This window comes from Hypanus sabinus, unplaced genomic scaffold, assembly GCF_030144855.1.
Source record: "Hypanus sabinus isolate sHypSab1 unplaced genomic scaffold, sHypSab1.hap1 scaffold_353, whole genome shotgun sequence".
Lineage (NCBI taxonomy): Eukaryota > Metazoa > Chordata > Chondrichthyes > Myliobatiformes > Dasyatidae > Hypanus > Hypanus sabinus.
The window spans coordinates 52,961-73,126 of NW_026781254.1; the positions used below are offsets into that span (position 1 = coordinate 52,961).

Consider the following 20,166-nt stretch of genomic DNA (forward strand, 5'->3'; position numbering starts at 1 on the left):
CCAGATGCAGGCCCCAATTTTGTTATGAATCGTAAAGCTTTAGAAACGAATCAGCACCAATAGACTACACCTGGAACAACACACACAAAATACTGGTGGAACACAGCAGGCCAGGCAGCATCTATAAGGAGAAGCATAGTCGACGTTTCAGGCCGAGACCCTTCATCAGGACTGCCTGAGACTGCCTGACAAAGGGTCTCGGCCTGAAACGTTGACAGTGCTTCTCCTTATAGATGCTCCCTGGCCTGCTGTGCTCCACCAGCATTTTGTGTGTGTTTGACTTCCAAGCATCTGCAGATTTCCTCGTGGAGACTACACCAGGAGTCTGTTTTTGATCTTAAAACTATCTTTATTAGAATCGACTTATAATATAGTAACTTAAGCAAGATAAACAAAAGTTAACAGTGTTATGTGTATATATGTGTGTAAATATAAATCCAAAACTATTGAGCTTGGGGAGAACAAGGCTTGGAGTCTTGAGATGGTAAAGTATGAAAGTTCAGTTCAACCACAGAATAGGTGATGAGAGAGATATATGTAATCCAGGGTAAATGTCGAGAGAAGGCAATTATGTCGAATTCCACAGGTTCCATGGTGGTAAAACAAGAGAACAGTCACTGTAGATATTATCTGTCATCCTTCCAAATCCACATACTAATTACCACCCAAAGTGACTTGTCACAAGGCGTATCGTCTTCAAGTGAATTACCACACCACACCCAGGCAAGGGTTAACACATCGGTGGTCTTCACATGATACCCCAAATCAGATCCACTCCTATGGATCAAACAAGGTGACAACCACACATTCGGTGTACGATGAATCGATAATTAACCCATACTTGCGGGCATAGGAAAATTCCAAACAGTGACCCTTGGCACCTATTTCCCTTGTATCGATCTTTCCATTTTTCCTCCTTCATCTCCGTCTGACTCTGAGTGTCTGTGTCCTCAGTTAAAACTGAACAAGCTGTGAGTGATGTAAACAAGCTGCAAGTCAGACTGATTCACCTTCTTAATCTCTCTCTCTTAAAATGACAGTCCACAGCAAACAAAACCTAGGGATTCATAACAACTGACTGGTGTGCCTGTAGTTGGAATGACTGAGTGAATCCTATCCCACATTCTCAGCAGGTAAATGGCTCCTCTCCAGTGTGAACTCGCTGATGTCTCTGTAGTGTGGAAGAGTGAGTGAATCTCTTCCCACATTCTGAGCAGGTGAATGGCCTCTCTCAAGTGTGAGCTCGCTGATGTTCCAGCAATCTGGATGAGTTATTGAATCTCTTCCCACAGACTAAGCAGATGAACGGCTTCTCCCCAGTGTGAACTCGCTGATGTTCCAGTAATCTGGATGACTCAGTGAATCTCTTCCCACAGACTAAGCAGATGAACGGCTTCTCCCCAGTGTGAACTGACTGGTGTCTCTGCAGGGAGCGTGAGTGACTGAACCTCTTCCCACATTCTGAGCAGGGGAATGGCTTCTCTCCAGTGTGAACTCGCTGATGATTCTGCAGGTCGGATGAGCGAGTGAATCTCTTCCCACATTCTGAGCAGGGGAACGGCATCTCCCCAGTGTGAACTCGCTGGTGTTCCAGAAGGTGGGATGACAGAGTGAACCGTTTCCCACATTCTGTGCAATTGAACGGCTTTTCACCGGTGTGAACACTCTCATGTCTCAGTAGGTAGGATGACTGAGTGAATCCCTTCCCACATTCTGAGCAGGTGAACGGCTTCTCCCCAGTGTGAGCTCGCTGGTGTCTTTGTAGGGCGGATGAATGAGTGAATCTCTTCCCACATTCTGAGCAGATGAATGGCCTCTCTCCAGTGTGAACTCGCTGATGACTCCGTAGGTTGGATGACTGAGTGAATCCCTTCCCACATTCTGAACAGGTGAACGGCTTCACCCCAGTGTGAATTCGCTGATGACTCTGTAGGTGGGATGACACAGTGAATCTCTTCCCACAGACTGAGCAGGTGAATGGCTTCTCCCCAGTGTGAACACGCTGGTGACTCCGTAGGTGGGATGACTGGGTGAATCCCTTCCCACAGACTGAGCAGTTGAATGGCTTCTCCCCCGTGTGAACTCGCTGATGTCTCTGTAGGCGGGATATCAGAGTGAATCCTTTTCCACAGTCTGAGCAGGTGAATGGCCTCTCCCCAGTGTGAACTGGCAGATGACTCTGTAGTTGGGATGACTGAGTGAATCTCTTCCCGCATTCTGAACAGGTGAACGGTTTCTGCCCAGTGTGAACTCGCTGATGTCTCAGTAGGCTGGATAACTCACTGAATCCTTTCCCACATTCTGAGCAGGTGAACGGCTTCTCCCCAGTGTGAACTCGCTGATGTCTCAGTAGGCTGGATAACTCACTGAATCCTTTCCCACATTCTGAGCATGTGAATGGCTTCTCCCCAGTGTGAACTCGCTGATGTCTCAGTTGGCTGGATAAAGCACTGAATCCTTTCCCACATTCTGAGCAGGTGAATGGCTTCTCCCCAGTGTGAACTCGCTGATGACTCTGTAGGCTGGATGACCGAGTGAATCCCTTCGCACAGACTGAGCAGGTGAATGGCTTCTCCCCAGAGTGAACTCGCTGATGTACCAGTAGGTTGGATAACTCACTGAATCCTTTCCCACATTCTGAGCAGGTGAATGGCTTCTCCCCAGTGTGAACTCGCTGATGACTCTGTAGGTTGGATGACTGAGTGAATCCCTTCGCACAGACTGAGCAGGTGAATGGCTTCTCCCCAGAGTGAACTCGCTGATGTACCAGTAGGTTGGATAACTCACTGAATCCTTTCCCACATTCTGAGCAGGTGAATGGCTTCTCCCCAGTGTGAACTCGCTGATGTACCAGTAGGTTGGATGACCGAGTGAATCTCTTCCCACAGACTGAGCAGGTGAAGCGCCTCTCTCCAGTGTGAACTCGCTGGGGACTCCGTAGGTTGGATGACTGAGTGAATCTCTTCTCACATTCTGAACAGGTGAACGGCCTCTCCCCAGTGTGAACTCGCTGGGGACTCCGTAGGTTGGATGACTGAGTGAATCCCTTCCCACAGACTGAACAGGTGAATGGCTTCTCCCTAGTGTGAACTCGCTGGTGAGCCATAAGGTCAAATGACTGAGTGAATCCTTTCCCAGAAATTCAGCAGATCACCAGCCTCTACCAGGTGTGGTGTGAACTGACTGGTGTGTCCACAGGTCCAACTGAATCCTTTCTCACACACAGAACAGATGAATGGCCTTGCCCAGTGTGAACTTGCTGATGTACCTTCAATTGTGATAACTGAGTGAATCTATTCCCACTGTCTGAGCAGGTGAACAGCCTTTCTCCTGTGTAAGATGACTGGCTTGCTATTTGGTCAAATGATCAATTGAATCCCTCTCCACAGTCTGAGCAGGAAGGATAGTCGATTGAATCCCTCGCTCCACTTCTTAAATATCCAGACAGAGACAGCAAAACTGGCGTTTTCTGTTTGAGATCCCCGGCGACAAATTCCTTCTCGTTTTTAACCTGTGAAAACATTTACAAAATCCATCAATGGGTTTAGGACAACATTTCAGATGAGATTACTTGAGTTGCCATGGTTTGACTTGGTATCACACGGTTACAGTGAGGTTCAACCCAAGTTGGACAGAGAAATCATCTTCTGACTGGGCAGAGTGCTGGTATCTGGAATGACAATCAATTCCCTGAAGCTCTTCCTGTCTCTATAAGAATGGGGCATTTCTGCCGTCTCCAATCTGTGACCTGGCTCAGTTTGACTCTCTCCATTGGTATTATTCCCTGTTCCTGCTGAGCTACATGGGTGCCTGGCCCCACAGTAACTGAAACAGTCTCACGCAAATTGTCTTTGTGGATGTGCATCTGGGAATTCTTTTATGTATTATTAACTTAAAGTGCTACAGCTTTAACACCATATAAAAAAATTCCTGCTGAGATGACTGGTTGGTCCGCACAGCTGGTAAAAGGGGTTAGAGTGAATTTTTGTAATATTTCAAGTTCTTGTAGAAAAGTACAACACAGAAACAGGTCCTTTGGGCCATCTAGTCTTGTGCTGAACTATTTAAATTGCCCCTCCCACACTCCTACAATCCAGGTACCTACACGAACTTCCTAAATGTTGAAATCGAGCTCGCGTGCACCACTTGTGCTGGCTGCTCATTCCAAACCTAGATGACCATCTGTGTGCAGAAGCTTCCCCTCATGTTCCCCTTAACATTTCACCTTTCACCCTTAACCCCTGGCCACTGGTTGAAGTCCTACCCAATCTCAGTGGAGAAAGCCAGCTTGCATTTACACTATCTATGCCCCTCTACCACAATCAAATCTCACCTCAATCTTCTACATTCCAAAGAATAAAGTCCTGACCTGTTCAATCTTTCCTTATAACCCAAGTCCTCCAAACTTGACAACAGCCTTGTGAATTTTCTCTGAAATCTTTGAATCTCTTTTAAATCTTTCCTGTCAGTAGGTGACCAAAACATCACACAATACTCCAAATTAGGCCTCTTTTACAAGTCAACATAATATCCATCTATTGTCAGGATTTGGTTCACGAAAGCCAATGGGCTAAAATCTTTCTTTCCGTCACTATCTAACTGTGATACCACTTTCAGTGAATTAAGGACTTGTATTCCCAGGTCCCTTTCTTCTACAACACTCCTCCGTGCCCGACCAGTCACTGTGAAAGACCTCCCTTGGTAGGTCAAACCAAAGTGCAACAGCTCACACTGGTCTGAATTAAATTCCATTTTCCATTTCTCAAACCATTTTCCCAGGGGGTCCAGATTGCACTGCAAGCCATGATAGTCTTCCTCGCTGTCCACTACACCACCAGTCTTGGTGGTCATAAATCTGCTAATCCAGTTAACCACACTATCATCCAGATTACTGATATAGATGACAAACCACAACAGATCTAGCACTGATCCCTGTGGCAACCACTAGTCACAGGCCTCTAGTCAGAGAGGCAACCATCTGCTACCACACTCTGGCTTCTGCCAAAGACAGTGTCTCATCCAATTTACTATCTCACCTAGAATGCTGAGTGACTGAACCTTCTTGACCAACCTCCCATATGAGACTGTGTCAAGTGCCTTGCTAACGTCCATGTAGACAACATCCACTGCCTTGTCTTCAACCACTTTCCTGATAACTTCCTCAAGAGACTCTGTAAGACTGGTTAGACATGACCTACCATGCAAAAAGCCATGCTGTCTATCCTTAATCAGTCCACATCTAGCCAAATACTTATATTTCCGGTTCCTGCACATAAGTTCCAGTAACTTTCCCACTATTCACTACTAGTCACCACTCCGTGGGTTTGGAGATTTCCCTTGAATTTCATAGAATGATAGAAATCTATAGCACATTACAGACCCTTTGGCCCACAGTGCTGTGCCGACTATGTAACTTACTCTAGAAACTGACTGGGGTTTCCCTAGCACATAGTACTCTATTTTTCTGAGCTCCATGTAACTATCTAAGAGAGTGTTAAAAGTGCCTGTTGTATCCGCCTCGACAACCGCTGCTGGCAGTGCATTCGACACATCCAACACTCTCTGTGTAAAAAACCTACCCCTGACATCCCCTCCGCATATATTTCCAAGCACCTTAAAACTATGCCCCATCCTGTTAGCCATCTTAATGCTGGGGAAAAATCCTCTAGCTCTCCACACACTCAATGCCCCTCATCATCTTATACACCTAAAAAAGGCTCTAAACATAAACAAGGAAATTTTACATTGCTCTGAGGATTTGTTAGAAGTAAACAAAATTATGAGGGTATAGATAGGGTAAATGCAAGCAGCTTTTTCCACTGAGGTTAGGTGGGATGACAACCAGAGGTCATGGGTAAGTGGGGAAGGTGAAAGTTTAATGGGAACATTTGGAAAAGTTCTTTGCTGAAATGGTCGTGAGAGTGCAGAATGAGATGTCAGCACTAGTGGAGAATATGAGCTCGATTTCACCATTAAGAGAAGTTTGACAGGTACCTGGATGGTAGGGGTACGGAGGGTGATGATCCCGGTGCAGGTAGTTGCATTAGAGAGATTAAATGTTTTTGGCATTGACTAGATGGGCCAAATAGCCTGTTTCTGTACTGAACTTCTCCATGTTTCTGTGACAGAGAAGCTGGCCAAACTTGTTTGGAAGAGAAAAGGTAGGAGTGACAATGGAGCAGCAATGGCTGGAGTTTCTGAGAGCAATTCGAGAGCTGAGTAATCGATACATCCCAAAGACGTGGAAGCATTGGAATGGCAGCAGGGCACAACGTGGGTTAAATGAGAAACCAAAACCAACATAAAAGCAGAGGAGAGGGCAAACAAAAGAGCAAAGGACCATTAGGAAGCTTTTAGAATCCAACAGAAGACAACTAAAGGAAAGTCAGATGAGTTCAGGAGTGGAATTATGAAATGGTTGTCATTAATGAGTTTTGGTTGCACCCAACAGTCCACGGCATTTAGAGGAACGAGATATCCAGGGCCTCAATATCTCTTGAAAACCAAGATTCCCTGCACTAGTTACCATTCAACTTTTATTTTGTCAGACACATACAAACTCTACACCCTTAAAATTTCTTTCTGAAGAACTCCCACTTACCAAGTTCTCCTTTGCTAAAAAACATCCTGTCCCAATTAACACTTGTCAAATCCTTGCAAATATCATAAAAATTGGCCTTTCAATTTAGAATCTCAAGAGAGGTCCAGGCCTCTGCTTTTCTGTATTTACTTGGAATCTCATGATCAGTAGATACAAAGTGTTCCCATACACTAATTTCTGTCACTAGCTTATTGCACACTTCTACATCGGGAATTTTATATACTGATTAAGGTAGATTTGATAAGCCCTACCCCATCTAGTCCTTTTACAGCCTAGGATTCCAGTCAATAAATGGAAAGTTAAAATCATTCACTTTATCAACCTTTGTTTCTTGGCATAGTCCGCAATCTCTCTACAGATTGTTCCTTGAAATCCCTCAGACTGTTGGGCGCAAGCAAGTCCAAGTAATGGCTACAATATCATAATTTCATGTCCTGAGGTCTGAATGACATCTGTTTGGTGTCAAAAAAACAACCTTGCCCTCAATGTCACTGAAACAAAGGAGCTGGCTGCAGACTACAGGAGAAATGGAGACAGGCTGACCCAGGATCTGGGGCTGAGAGGGTGAACAGCTTTAAGTTCCCTGGCACACACAACACCGAGGATCTCACCGGGTCTGTACATACTGGCTGTGTGGTGAAAAAGGCACAACAGCACCACTTTCACCGCAGGCGGTTCAGGAAGTGTGGGACGGGGCCCCAAATACTAACAACTTTCTACAGGGGCACAATTGAGAGCATCCTGACTGGCTGCATGACTGCCTGGTATGGGTGCTGTACTTCACTCAGTTGCAGGACTCTGCAGAGAGTGGTGTAGACAGCCCAGCGCATATGTAGATGTGAACTTCTCACTATTTAGGACATTGACAAAAACAGGTGTGTAAAAAGGGCCACTGTGTAAAAAGGATCATTGGGGACCAGAGTCACCCCAACCACAAACTGTTCCAGCTGCTACCATCTGGGAAACGGTAGCACAGCCTGAAAGCCCGGATCAACAGGCCCAGGGACAGCTTCTTCCACCAGGCCCTCTGATTGATTAATTCATGCTGATACAATTGTACTTTTATTTATCCTGACTGTCCTGTTGTACATACTATTTATTATAAACTATTATTAATTTCACATTGCACATTTAGACAGAGACGTAACATAAAGATTTCTGCAACTCATGTATGAAGAATGTAAGTAATAAAGTCAATTCGATTCAATTCAACCTCTCCACTATCTGTTCTGTCATTCTGGCTCCAATCCTCCCTGCAACTTTAGTTTAACCACCCACCCCACAGGGGAGCACTAGCAAGCCTTGCCACTAGGATATTCGTCCCTTTCTACTTCTGTTCCACTAGCTAACAAATCCCCTATCACCCCTTTGACTTTCCTCTGCCAGGTAATTCCCCCCAACAGTTTCTAAAGTGTCCACCTGTTGTTGTGTGGGATAGCAACAAGAGTACTCGGCGATGGCTATTTAACCTCATTCCCCTTCCAGACTCTCACCCAGTTTCCTGTGTCCTGCACCTTGGGTACAACTCACCTCTCTGCACGTCATACCTATCACACCCTCTGACGCTTGGATGATGCGGAATTCATCCAGTTCCAGCTCTAACTCCTTAAAGTGCAGCTGGATATACACCTTCTACGTGAGGGCGTCAGGGACACTGGAGGTCTCCCCGCCTTCCCACCAATATCCCCTCTAATTTGTAATGACCAGTGTGTGCAAAAACCTTGTACTGTACAATTTTTACCCAGTGACAACAACATGTGCAAACTGAATTTTATATAGAGAGGTATTCATTTCGACAGCGAGCAAGTCACTGTCAGTAAGAACTTTAATCTCCTCTGGTTGAGTCTTGATTGAGTTCATCTGCACTCTCACACAACCTATGTAACAGGTTAATGAAGGATTTACTCGCCACACCACCTATTTGTGATTTTCTTGCTAAATGATGCTTTCAATTTCAGATTTCCAAATATCACTCCACTTCTTCCCACTTGAAAATTCTCCAGCAACTCTTGCATCACCACAACACACACAGTATTGAACATAAATATTTCCCCTGAAGTCTCACCCAGGTGACTGAAAGTGGTGAACTCAGTGATGGTAATGCCAAGGAATACTGCCTTTAAGGGCAGTAGTCCGTCTCCCTGGAGTCTGGCACATTTGTGATGTGAAAGCTACTTGTTGCCCAGGGCAAAGGTGTTTGATATCATTACGTAGCCAGTTCTCACTGGTAGAAAAATGCAGACCGAGAGGAGGTAGAACAAGCAACACACACAAAATGCTGGAGGAACTCAGCAGGCCAGGCAACATCTATGGAAAAGAGTACTAATGCTGAATTCCTCCAGCAATTTGTGTGTGTAGCTTGGATTTCCAGCATCTGCAGATTTCCTCTTTGTGATTGGAGGTAGAACAAAGATGATTTTCTCAACTGGTGATGTAAAAGATTTTAGAGCCATAGAATAGAACACTACAGCACAGTACAGGCCCTTCAGCCCTCCATGTTGTGCCAACCCATATAAACCTTAAAAAAAGAACTAAACCCACACTACCCCGTAACCCTCCATTTTTCTTTCATCCATGTGCCTGTCCAAGAGGCTGTTAAATACCCCTCATGTTTTAGCCTCCACCCTCACCCCTGGCAAGTCATTCCAGGCACTCACAACTCTCTGTGTAAAAAAAAAACTTACCCCTGAAGTCTCCCCTAAACTTCCCTCCCTTAATTTTATACATATGCCCTCTGGTGTTTGCTGTTGGTGCCCTGGGAAACGGGTACTGACTATCCACCCTGTCTGTGCCTCTCGTAATCTTTTAGCCCTCTATCAAGTTCTAGACCTTTCATATTATTTCACATTTCATAAAGATTGAAACAGAATAGGCTGAAACACAATGTTCAAAAGTGCTGGCGTTCAATCCACTTGGTGCATTGACTCATTACATTTTTTGGGTGTATGTTTGTCAGAAACACATCCAACAGATTTCCCATCAGAAGTGCAGGAAAATTCTGTACCTGATTTCAAATGAACCACTGAGCACTCTGAAAAAAAGGTGCGGCAGAGGCCGATTTCTCCCTTGTGCTTTTATTTTCAGTGTGAACTATGTAACATTGATGGTGATTAATGATCATTCCTTTTCTCTTGCCCTGCATCACTGCAAAAATTCACTCTCATTTCCTTTCCAATTCTATTTGAAAGTACTGTCTTAGTCTTCGACAGTACTGTCCTGTGGATATCCAGTAACTGTGCTCTGGAAGTCCAATCCACAGTAGAATCTTTGCTAATCTACAATGCTAGCACTGCACCTCACCATACTTTATGTCCAGTAATTTAACCAAGATTCCGATTTTCTAATCACAGAAAAGACTAAGTACTAATTTAAAACAAAGGCTAAGGTTTAAACTTTCATCTTATGCTGATGATCATCTAATGTTATACTGCTTTTCCATATATAAGATAGATAGATAGATAGATAGATAGATAAATAAATAAATAAATAAGGAATGACAGATAAGGTTGTGGTCTAAGGAAGAAGGAGTCAATTTTAGAAAATCCAGCACATCTATTTTTCAGCATAGTCCACTCCAACATTTACACACTTAGTCCAGCGGTCGTGTAACATACGAATCTTAGACCTCCAGAGAGTGTCCACAGATGGGTTTTGTTCCCTTTCTCCGAGTTCCTAATCCTTGCATTTAGATAGCTGGAGCTCAGCTCTGTCTGAGAGATCCATCGGTTCCCATTCCCTTATCAGCCAGAAGCTCCCCGGGGCCCGTGTACGGATCGTGGGGCTGAGAGAGAGGGAAGAGGGCAGGACTGTCCCGGAGTTGCTGGTCACGGTGTCCGAAATTCAGAGGAATTATCCCGAAGTCGGTGTTTAAGATAAAAACACGGAGAATCGCTCTTACCTGCAACCGACATTTTCAAGGCCTCGTGTGCTGCGCGCATGCGTGATACTCGGGGACGTCGTCAGCCTGACGCCTGCGCAGTTCATCAGCGCTTCAGTGCCTGATAAGAATTACTCTGGCAGGGCCTTTTGGGTAATGCCGGTGCCATTAAACAGTTCTTGAAGCACCGATTCAATGTCCATATCTCATTTTTTTTCGGGTATATAGAAAAAATCTGAAGCTTTTTTAACGCAGGAAGCGGCTCACATAAACAATGTATTCAATATCTACGTGTATCTAATGCCAATGTAAAATGCAAGTATAAAACACAGGAGATTCTGCAGTGGCTGGACATACAGAGACGCACACACACAAAATGCTGGGGGAGCTCTGCAGTTCAGGTAGTAACTAAGCAGTGGAGTCCACAGTCTAGGCATGCTGAAGAGGCTCGGTCTAAAAGTTGTTTATTTATTCCTCTCCACAATTGCTGCCTAATCTTTTGATTTCCACCAGTATTTTGCAGAAACTAACAATCTTTTTTCCAAATTTTTCTGATTTTCCTTTTGTAGCCATATCCTGTTGGTCTGTTTCTTCTCTCTCCTCCTCCTCGTAAACTCCAGACCCATTCTCTCTCTGGAGCCGCAAAGCCTGACTCAGGCTGGCAACTCTTTGGTTTCTGATTCTGCACCATCGAAGTTTCACTCGCTAGTCTGCTGTCAGACTTTAGAGGTGCATTGTGTTACGAGACCGCAGGTTCGTTTACTGTGAGTGTCGCTTTGAGTGCCTGAGTGAGGCGGGTCTGTGACGTCACACAGGCGCTACAGCAGAGACAGAGAGACAGAGAGGGAGGAGAGGGAGGGGAGAGAGAGAGAGATAGAGGGAGACGAAGAGAGGAAGAGTGAGAGAGACTTCAGCTTGTCACTGCTATGCCCAAAAGATTGGGTTGATCATCGGCACGCAGTGCACAACGGATGTGTGACTGTCACTTCGTATAATCCATATGTGTGGATTTCCCTTACCCGGAATCGGGGTGTTCTGTGGTAACCACTTGAAGACGATATTCCTGTGACTGTCACCTGGTGATATTTCTAAGTGTATTTCGGAACTAATCGACGGATAATATCTTCGGCGACTGTTATTTCGTTCACCCAGCGTGGAATGTGTGTGGAATTCTTCGTAATTGCCTTCTCTCTACATCTTCGTGTGGATTTACAAATCTCTCCTCTCACTCGCTTGTTCCGTAGATTACTGAACTTTTCCACTTTACCATCTTAAGACTTTAAGCATTGTTTCCCAATAGTTTGGAATACGTACAACACCGTTAATTGCTGTTTATTTCGTTCAATCTTTTAGATTTGCAGTAGATACTAATGAAGAGAGTGGTTTTAACATCGAAACCAGACTCCGTTAGTGATCTATTGCTGCTGGTACGTAAAAATTGCAACAACCCAGCTGTGAGTCACAGTCCTTTAAAATAGGTGAAAATGACACAAAACATTGAAAAGAGCGGAGAAGAAGGAGTTTAACCAACTTCGTCCGGAGCCCTGAACAACGTCACAACCACAGTGAGCTCATCGTCTTGTTCAGCCCGGAGAAAATCATGTAGGAAATTCATGCAGGTGTCTAAGATGATGAGAGGCATTGGTCGTGTGGATAGCCAGGGGCTTTTTTTCCCAGGGCAGAAACGGCTAACACGAGGGGGAATAGGTTTAAGCTGCTTGGAAGTAGGTACAGAGGAGATGTCAGAGCTAAGGTTTTAAAGCAAAGAGTGGTGTTTGTGTGGAATGCATTGCCAGCGATGGTGGCAGAAGCGAATACAATAGAGTATTTTAAGAGTCCTATGATAGGTACACGGAGCTTAGGAAAATAGGTGGCTATGCGGTAGGGTAATTTTAAAGCAGTTTCTAGTGTAAGTTACATGGTCGGCGCAACATTGTGGGCCAAAGCGTCTGTAATGTGTTGTAGATTTCTATGATTCTCTGAAATTCAAGAGAAATCTCCTATTCCACGGAGCGGTGACTAGTTGTAACCTGTCATCACAGGGAGAGTGAGAGGGGGAACGGCAGGGGTAGATTTTAATATACTGATATGGAACAGAAACATGGGCAGGGACCAGATGGACAGAGTGGCCACTCTAGTGTACATTGTGAGTGTGTTAGAGACGATAAGAACCTGAGACACGGGATTTGATACAGAGCTGATTTATCTTTCACAGATCCACAATATTAAACACCAGTCTAGTTTAAGTCTAACATCAGCAGAACCGACTCCTCCAATGCTCAGTGACCAGGGTTCAGTCCTGGGTGCGATGAGCAGCCGCAAGAACTGCAGAATCTGACAGTAACGGTCCCTCATGAACCTGCAGCTGCCTTCAGTCACCGTGATGGTTAAACATTTAACACGGAGCTGATTTGAACTTCCTCCCTGATGTGAAGTTGCTGGTGTTGCAGCAGCTGGGATGATTGAGTAAAACTCTTTGCTCACTCCGGACAGAAATGTGGCCTCTATTTATTGTGAACTCACCGGAGCATCACAAGGTGGGTTAACTGAATGAGTCTCTTCGCACACACGGAGCAGGTGAACGGCCGCTTCCCAGTGCGAAGCTGTCGGTGAATCTGCGATGGCCGACTGAATCCCTTCCAAAATAAGAGCCAGTGAATGATATCTCACTGCTCGGAACGTCATGGCGATGTATCCAATCAGATCACGGACATGGACACGTGATCGGGCTCTCCTTGTCGCGAGTGGGGCGCTGTCTTCTCCAGCTTTTCCGCCTCCACATTCAAGGATCGGCGGCATTCAAGCGCTGGTGAACTGACAGATACAGCGGCACTAACGAGCTGTTGTGTTTGTGAGTCCCAGCATGAAAGTCGTTCAGAGAGAAAAATCAAACTCCCACCCCAACCCCAGCTTAAAAAAAGAACGGCATCCCGATCATCAATCTACAAACCCCACCCCTCTGGACAAAAGGGAACAATAACATCGAGCCCCCCCCCCAAAGGAAACAACCCTACCCCGCACAACAGCGGAGGAGCCGGTGTCACCAGGGTAGCTGAAATCTGGAACTCACTGCCCGAGGTGGTGGTGGAGGCAGGTCCCTTCACAACATTTACGAAGAGGATGAGCATTGAAACTGCCGAGATACAGTCGGCTGTGAACCAAGTGCTGATGAATGGGACCCGTGTGGACAGTGAGTGGATGGTCAGAACAGGTATGGCCGGCCAAAGGCCTGTTCCCGTGCTGTGTGATCCACCACTCCGGACATGCTAAATTAACGATGGTGGCACCGCGAGGCATTGATTTCAAAACTCCACACCCCTCTCCAAACTGAAATAAACCAGACTGCACCCCTTTCTCACCTCTGGGAATATCTGTTTCTGTCAAAGTAGCATAGAGATTGGTCACTTCTGCTAAACAACTGGCAACTGATGAAGTTCCTGTGTCTTCTTGCATTAATGTTGCTTCCTTACAGCAAAACTAACCCTCTCACTGTGTCAGAATCAGTGATTAAATCAGACCCCGAACACTGTGCTTTCATCCCTGCACTTTATAACTGGAACCATCTCACTGAGGTCTGATGGAGACATAGGATCACATCTCCTCTGCTTCTGACGTTTCAAATACCCTCAGAATGGTTTTCTGATTCAGTCTGAAGGTTATGGTACATTCAGCTCGTCATCAGACCTGAAAAATCATGTCTTCCCGCAGCTGGTTCCACCTGTTGGTGTGTCCTTTTTGGTCCACCTCCAGGGAAGCTGCATCTCCACACAGACTCCTCACTTGAGAATACACACAGTGTATTCTGTTGACTAATACACTGTGTGTGGACCCCGCTGGCAATTCTGGTGTTGTGACCCGAATCGAGACAAACACCACGCTGCCCACTCCACCAACAACACGGCACAGCCGGACACATAACAGGGGACTTTACATCCCACAACACTGGATTCAGTGATGAAACCCGTCATTAATGTTGTTGTCCCACTGAAAAGTCCATTAAGGTGCTTTTAAATGCCAGCGCTCGCCCACAGGTGACGTCAGACACAGTTCCCACGCGCCTGACGTCACACATGGGCTCCCCACACCGGGATCTGCCCTCACGTGCGCGGTGTCTTACGTCACCCACGCGCTGCTGTGCTCGAGCTTTATCGGTTTAATGGCTGGGCTAATAATCACGTGACCAGCCCCTCCCCCACCGCAGTCAACAGAGGATTTAGGAGCTGCGCTATTCCTATTGGTGCGAAGCCATGTCAATCACTGGTTACAACCAATCGCGGAGGCGGACAAGCCGAGTGGGCGTTACCCCGCTGAGTACGTCTCCCGCTCAAGCGCCGACCGCCTCCTCAGAGCGGAGAAAACCTCAAAGTAAATGTCCGCTTTCTGATTTATTTCCATTTCCCTCCGAGGGAAGTTGGGGCGTTTGTGAATCGTCTCCTGCGGCCGGAGTCTGATGTATCGCTGAGAGGTAGGAGGAGACCGCTCGGCCCGTCGGTTCGATGCCGGTTCCCCGGGGAGGGAGGGATTTTATTGAAAGGATGAAGATGGTGAGAGACGGGGCGGACAGGATGTTTGTCCCGGTGGGGACAGGAGGGGCTCATCTGTGGAAATATCTGAGCCCACGGTGGCGTCGAGCAGAGGGATTCACCACATTGGGGGCAAACACCGGCAGACTGTTGCCCTGCAAGCGGGGCTAATGGTCCGGGCAAAGTGACAATTATTTGTGTTTTGTTGAGATTGTACCTGGAATATGGTGTAAAATCCCGCTCCCCAAACTAACACGGGTTTACAGACCGAAGAACAAACTGCCGGAGGAACTCAGTGGGTCGGGCAGCATCTGTGGTGGGAAATGGACCGTCAACATTTCGGGCCGAGACCCTCCCTCTGGACTGAGAGTGGACGGGAAATAGTCAGAGAAAAGAGGTGAGGGGTGGGGATGGGGCAAGAGCCGGGGAGAGAGAGGTGGATCCAGGTGAGGGGGGAGGTGGGAAGGAAATAGTGACAGGGATGGGAGGTGAGTGGTTGGGGCAACAAGGGGCTGAAGAAGATGGAAATTAATTCCACAGAAGATTAACAAAGAAGTTAGAGAGTATTTGTTATAAAGAGTGCAATGCAGATTCACCAGACTGATCCCTGGAGTGGTGGGCTCATCATATGAATAAAGATCAAATGTGATAACCCTTTCATTTAGAGAATCGAGGATTGAGACACATTGAAATGCACAACATCATTACCGGCTGAACCAGGGATCACAGTCTCTGAAAAAAGGAGTGGTCTGTCCGGGACTGAGATGAGGGGAAATGTCTCCATTCCGAGGGTGGTGAATGTCTGTAAACCCCACCTCAGAGGTTGTTGAAGACTCGGTGATCGTCCCCACGTAAAACAGAGGCTGACTCATGTGTGGAGACCGAAGGGATTGAGGAAATTAGGATCGGACAGAAACATGTGTCTGAGATGGGAGAGCAGCCGCCATCTTGTTGATAGTTAGAGGGGCTAAATGGCCACCTACTGCTGTTTCTCACTTGATGTTTCAGTGTTCCTGTCCAGTGAGGCCGGAGGAATGTGAATACAAATTAGTGTTTATAAACATCGACTGATTTACATGAAACCTGCACAATTCTGGTTTGGATCTAAAATGTTAGTCGGATCGGAATGGGATTCGAACCCGTAGCCCCTAACCCAGGGAGGTGGAGGGATGGGACGGGAATATACGGAGGGAAAATGTGAAACCTGTACCCGGTGTAAATAGGGAATAATGTGGGAAATGCGGTGGGGAGGTCGGGCAGCGTGTGAGGGGCGAGGAGTGGAGTCACCGGGTCACGTGGGAGACCCTCCACCCGTCACGTGATCCCGTTTTACCGCGGATCCGCAGCACACAAAATGCCGGCGGAACACAGCAGGCCAGGCAGCATCTACAGGGAGAAGCTCTGCCGACGTTTCGGGCCGAGACCCTTCGTCAGGATGTCCACCAGCATTTTGTGTGTGTTGTTCTCCAGCTTTTTCCCTCTTTCCCCAATCAGATCTTCCCTTCTCCAGACAAAACACACACACAACACTGGTGGAACACAGCAGTCCAGGCAGCATCTACAGGGAGAAGCTCTGTCGACGGTTCGGGCCGAGACCTTTCGTCAGGACTGACTGAGAGAAAGAGATTTGAGAGTAGTGGGGGGAGAGGGAAATGTGAAATGATGGGAGAAGACCGGAGGGGGTGGGATGAAGCTGAGAGCTGGAAAGGTGATCGGCGAAAGGGATACAGAGCTGGAGATGGGAAAGGATCGTGGGACGGGGGGCCTCGGGAGAAAGAAAGAGGGAGGGGAGCACCAGAGGGAGATGGAGAACAGGCAGAGTGACGGGCAGAGAGAAGAAAAAACAAACAACTAAATATGTCAGGGATGGGGTAAGAAGGGGAGGAGGGGCATTAATGGAAGTTAGGGAAGTCAATGTTCATGCCATCAGGTTGGAGGCTACCCAGCCGGTATATAAAGTGTTGTTCCCCCAACCTGAGTGTGGCTTCATCTTGACAGTAGAGGAGGCCGTGGATAGACATATCAGAATGGGAATGGGACGTGGAATTAAAATGTGTGGCCACTGGGAGATACTGGTTTTTCTGGCGGACCGAGCGTTGGTGTTCAGTGAAACGGTCTCCCAGTCTGCGTCAGGTCTCACCAATATATAAAAGGCCACACCGGGAGCACCGGACGCAGTACACCACACCGGCCGACTCACAGGTGAAGTGTCGCCTCACCTGGAAGGACTGTCTGGGGCCCTGAGTGGTGGTGAGGGAGGAAGTGTAAGGGCAGGTGTAGCACTTGTTACGAACCCCGTAACTGGGTCACTTACCAGCAAAGATAGAGATGTCTGTTGAAGTCTGATGATACTATTTTAACAGTATTTATTAGTAAAAATACACAAAAATAATATCAATGCAAATATACAGATAATATACGTCGTCAATACTAAATCTAAAAGTGCGGGTATATTAATAATCAATAAGAAATAAGCTCTATCGTTGTCCCGGGGATAACGAATTGTCCAATGGAAATATACAGTTCACTGAAGTTCCACAAGCTGCCGTCTTTTGGTTGTCGCTGTGTTGCACTTGGTTGGAGAGAGAGAGAAATAAGAATAGAATGGAATAGTTACCGCTACGAGTTTTCCAACCTTTATGATTTCGATCCGTCGGGAGTCTCGTTGGGGGGTGGCCGTTCATTTGTGGCTTCTCCTTTAGCTAAGCCGTTCTTCCGTGGTGAGGTCGCCAATCCCAGGCAAGGGAAAGGACACACACGAACCCCCCACCGGCTGTCGCTATTAAAGGCTGTCACGGGATTCCTAGCGTTTCTCCTGCTGCGTCTAAAGGGGTTGTTCCCCAGACCCTCTTTTATCCTCACTCACGGGGTCTCAGATGTCAATCAGGTTGGGATGATGCAATCCCTCAACTAGACCACTCTGGTCATTCCCTGAGGGCTTCAATGAATAGTACAGCACTCAATACACAATTCCGTCTCCCAGAGACAATGGCCGGTATCCGTGGCTTTGTCTCGCTGAGGCCAGGACACATTCCAAACCCTGTGTATTCTCTCTCATTTCCTGGGTCCCAGACCCGAATTAATAGCGATCTTGCGATTCTCCAAAAGGAGGGGGAGACTTTGTACCCTTCGGCCCCTTAGAGTTGCTTCACCTTCGTAACACACTTCAGATTCAGATTGTTTATTGTCATTTAGAAACCACAAATGCAATGAGTTAAAAAAATGAGACAATGTTCTCCAGAATTATATCACAAAAGCACAGGACAAAACAGAGTACACCAGAAAATCCACATAACGTTTGGCAATCCCCAATCCAGAGTCCGGAGAGGCTGCTGCGTATTAATATCAGGCTACCATCTTAGCGCGTTCCCCGGAAAGGAGCTCCAAATCCACCAGACAAAACAAGACCAAAAACTAAAGCTACAAGACCTGCACAAAACCACATAGTTACAACATATAGTTACAACAGTGCAAACAATAGCATAATTGATTAAAAAAAAAACAGACTATGGGCACAGTAAAAATAGTCCAAGATGTTAAAGGACTGTACGTTCAAAATAAATTACCACAGTTTCCACGAGTCCCCAGGGTCCCGACAGACTCGCCATCCCACGCCGGCGGCAGAAGGGAATACCCCCGCTATTGGCTTCCACGGTGCCGCCCGACTCAGCCTTGCAGACGCAGCACACACCGAATGCGCCGAGTCCGTCGAACCTCCGAGCCAAAGACCATCCCCTCCGGCACAGCTTCTCCGAGCACCATCCTCTGCCGAGTGTATCAAGACGGCCCCGTCAATGCGACCCCGAGGACTGGGGGCCTGTTCTTCCCAACAGAGTGTTGGACCTCACAGCAACAGCAACAACGAAGAAGAACTTCCTGGGATTTCCCGGTGTTTCTCCGTACTTCCACGTCCGTTTTCAATCGATTATGATTGCGCACGGCACCCCACTTCACAAATAACAGATAATCAGCTCCGGAGTGGCCGCTGCAAGCTGCGTCGCGCCGCCATCTTGGATCTTTCCAAGTTGTTCCGCTTGCAAGGATAAGTAACAGGAGGGAGATCGGTGGGAATGAATGGACAAGGGAGTCGCGTCGGGAGCGATCTCTGTGGAAAGCAGAAAGGGGGGGGGGTTGGTGGAAAGATGTGTTTGGTAGTGGGATTCCGTTGGAGGTGGCGGAAGATACGGAGAATTATACGTTGGACCTGGAGGCTGGTGGGGTGGTAGGTGAGGACAAGGGGAACCCTATCCCGAGTGGGGTGGCGAGCGGATGGGGTGAGGGCATGGGAGTTGGAAATGGGAGAGATGTGTTTGAAAGCAGAGTTAATAGTGGAGGAAGGGAAGCCCCTTTGTTTAAAAAAGGAAGACATCTCCTTCGTCCTGGAATGAAAAGCCTCATCCTGAGAGCAGATGCGACGGAGACGGAGGAATTGCGATAAAGGGATTGCATTTTTGCTAGAGACAGGGTGGGAAGAGGAATAGTCCAGGTAGCTGTGAGAGTCTGTAGGCTTATAGTAGACATCAGTAGATAGGCCGTCTCCACAGATGGAGAATGAAAGATTAAAAAAGGGGAGGGAGGTTTCGAAAATGGACCAGGTAAATTTGAGGGCAGGGTGAAAGTTGGAGGCAAAGTTAATGAAGTCAACGAGCTCAGCATGCGTACAGGAGGCAGAGCCAATGCAGTCGTCGATGAAGCGAAGGAAAAGAGGGAGATGGATACTCGTATAGGCTTGGAACATGGGCTGTTCCACATAACCAACAAAAAGGCAGGCATAACTGGGACCCGTGCGGGTGCCCATGGCTACACCCTTGGTTCGGAAGAAGTGCGAGGAGCCAAAGGATAAATGATTGAGAGTAAGAACTAATTCCGCTGGGCAGAGGAGAGTGGTGGTAGAGGGGAATTGGTTAGGTATGGAATCCAAAAAGAAGCGGAGGACTTTGAGACCGTCCAGGTGGGGGATGGAGGTATATGAGGGCTGAACGTCCATGGTGAAAATAAATCGGTGGGAGCGAAAATGTTTTCATTGAAAAAATTCAAAGCGTGAGAAGTGTCACGAACATAGGTGGGAAGGGATTGTACAAGGGAGGGGGGGGGATAAGACAGCGTCAAGGTATGCAGAAATGAGTTCGGTGGGGCAGGAGCAATCTGAGACAATGGGTCTACCT

General features: G+C 47.0%; 1 protein-coding gene across 1 annotated transcript; it reads right to left on the reverse strand.

Moving 5' to 3' along the window:
* Positions 1-668: 668 nt before the first annotated feature.
* LOC132388578 (gastrula zinc finger protein XlCGF26.1-like) lies at positions 669-10,606 on the reverse strand. The gene is made up of 2 exons (XM_059960957.1): positions 10,500-10,606; positions 669-3,511 (listed from the first exon to the last, which is right to left on the reverse strand). Exon 2 carries the CDS (start codon positions 3,104-3,106, stop codon positions 1,232-1,234), a length of 1,875 nt encoding a protein of 624 aa, XP_059816940.1. The 5' UTR covers positions 3,107-3,511; positions 10,500-10,606; the 3' UTR covers positions 669-1,231.
* Positions 10,607-20,166: the final 9,560 nt, after the last annotated feature.

Excerpts from the sequence above, each read along its gene's own strand:
- LOC132388578 (XM_059960957.1), bottom strand. The coding sequence starts at position 3,106 with ATGGCTCACCAGCGAGTTCACACTAGGGAGAAGCCATTCACCTGTTCA.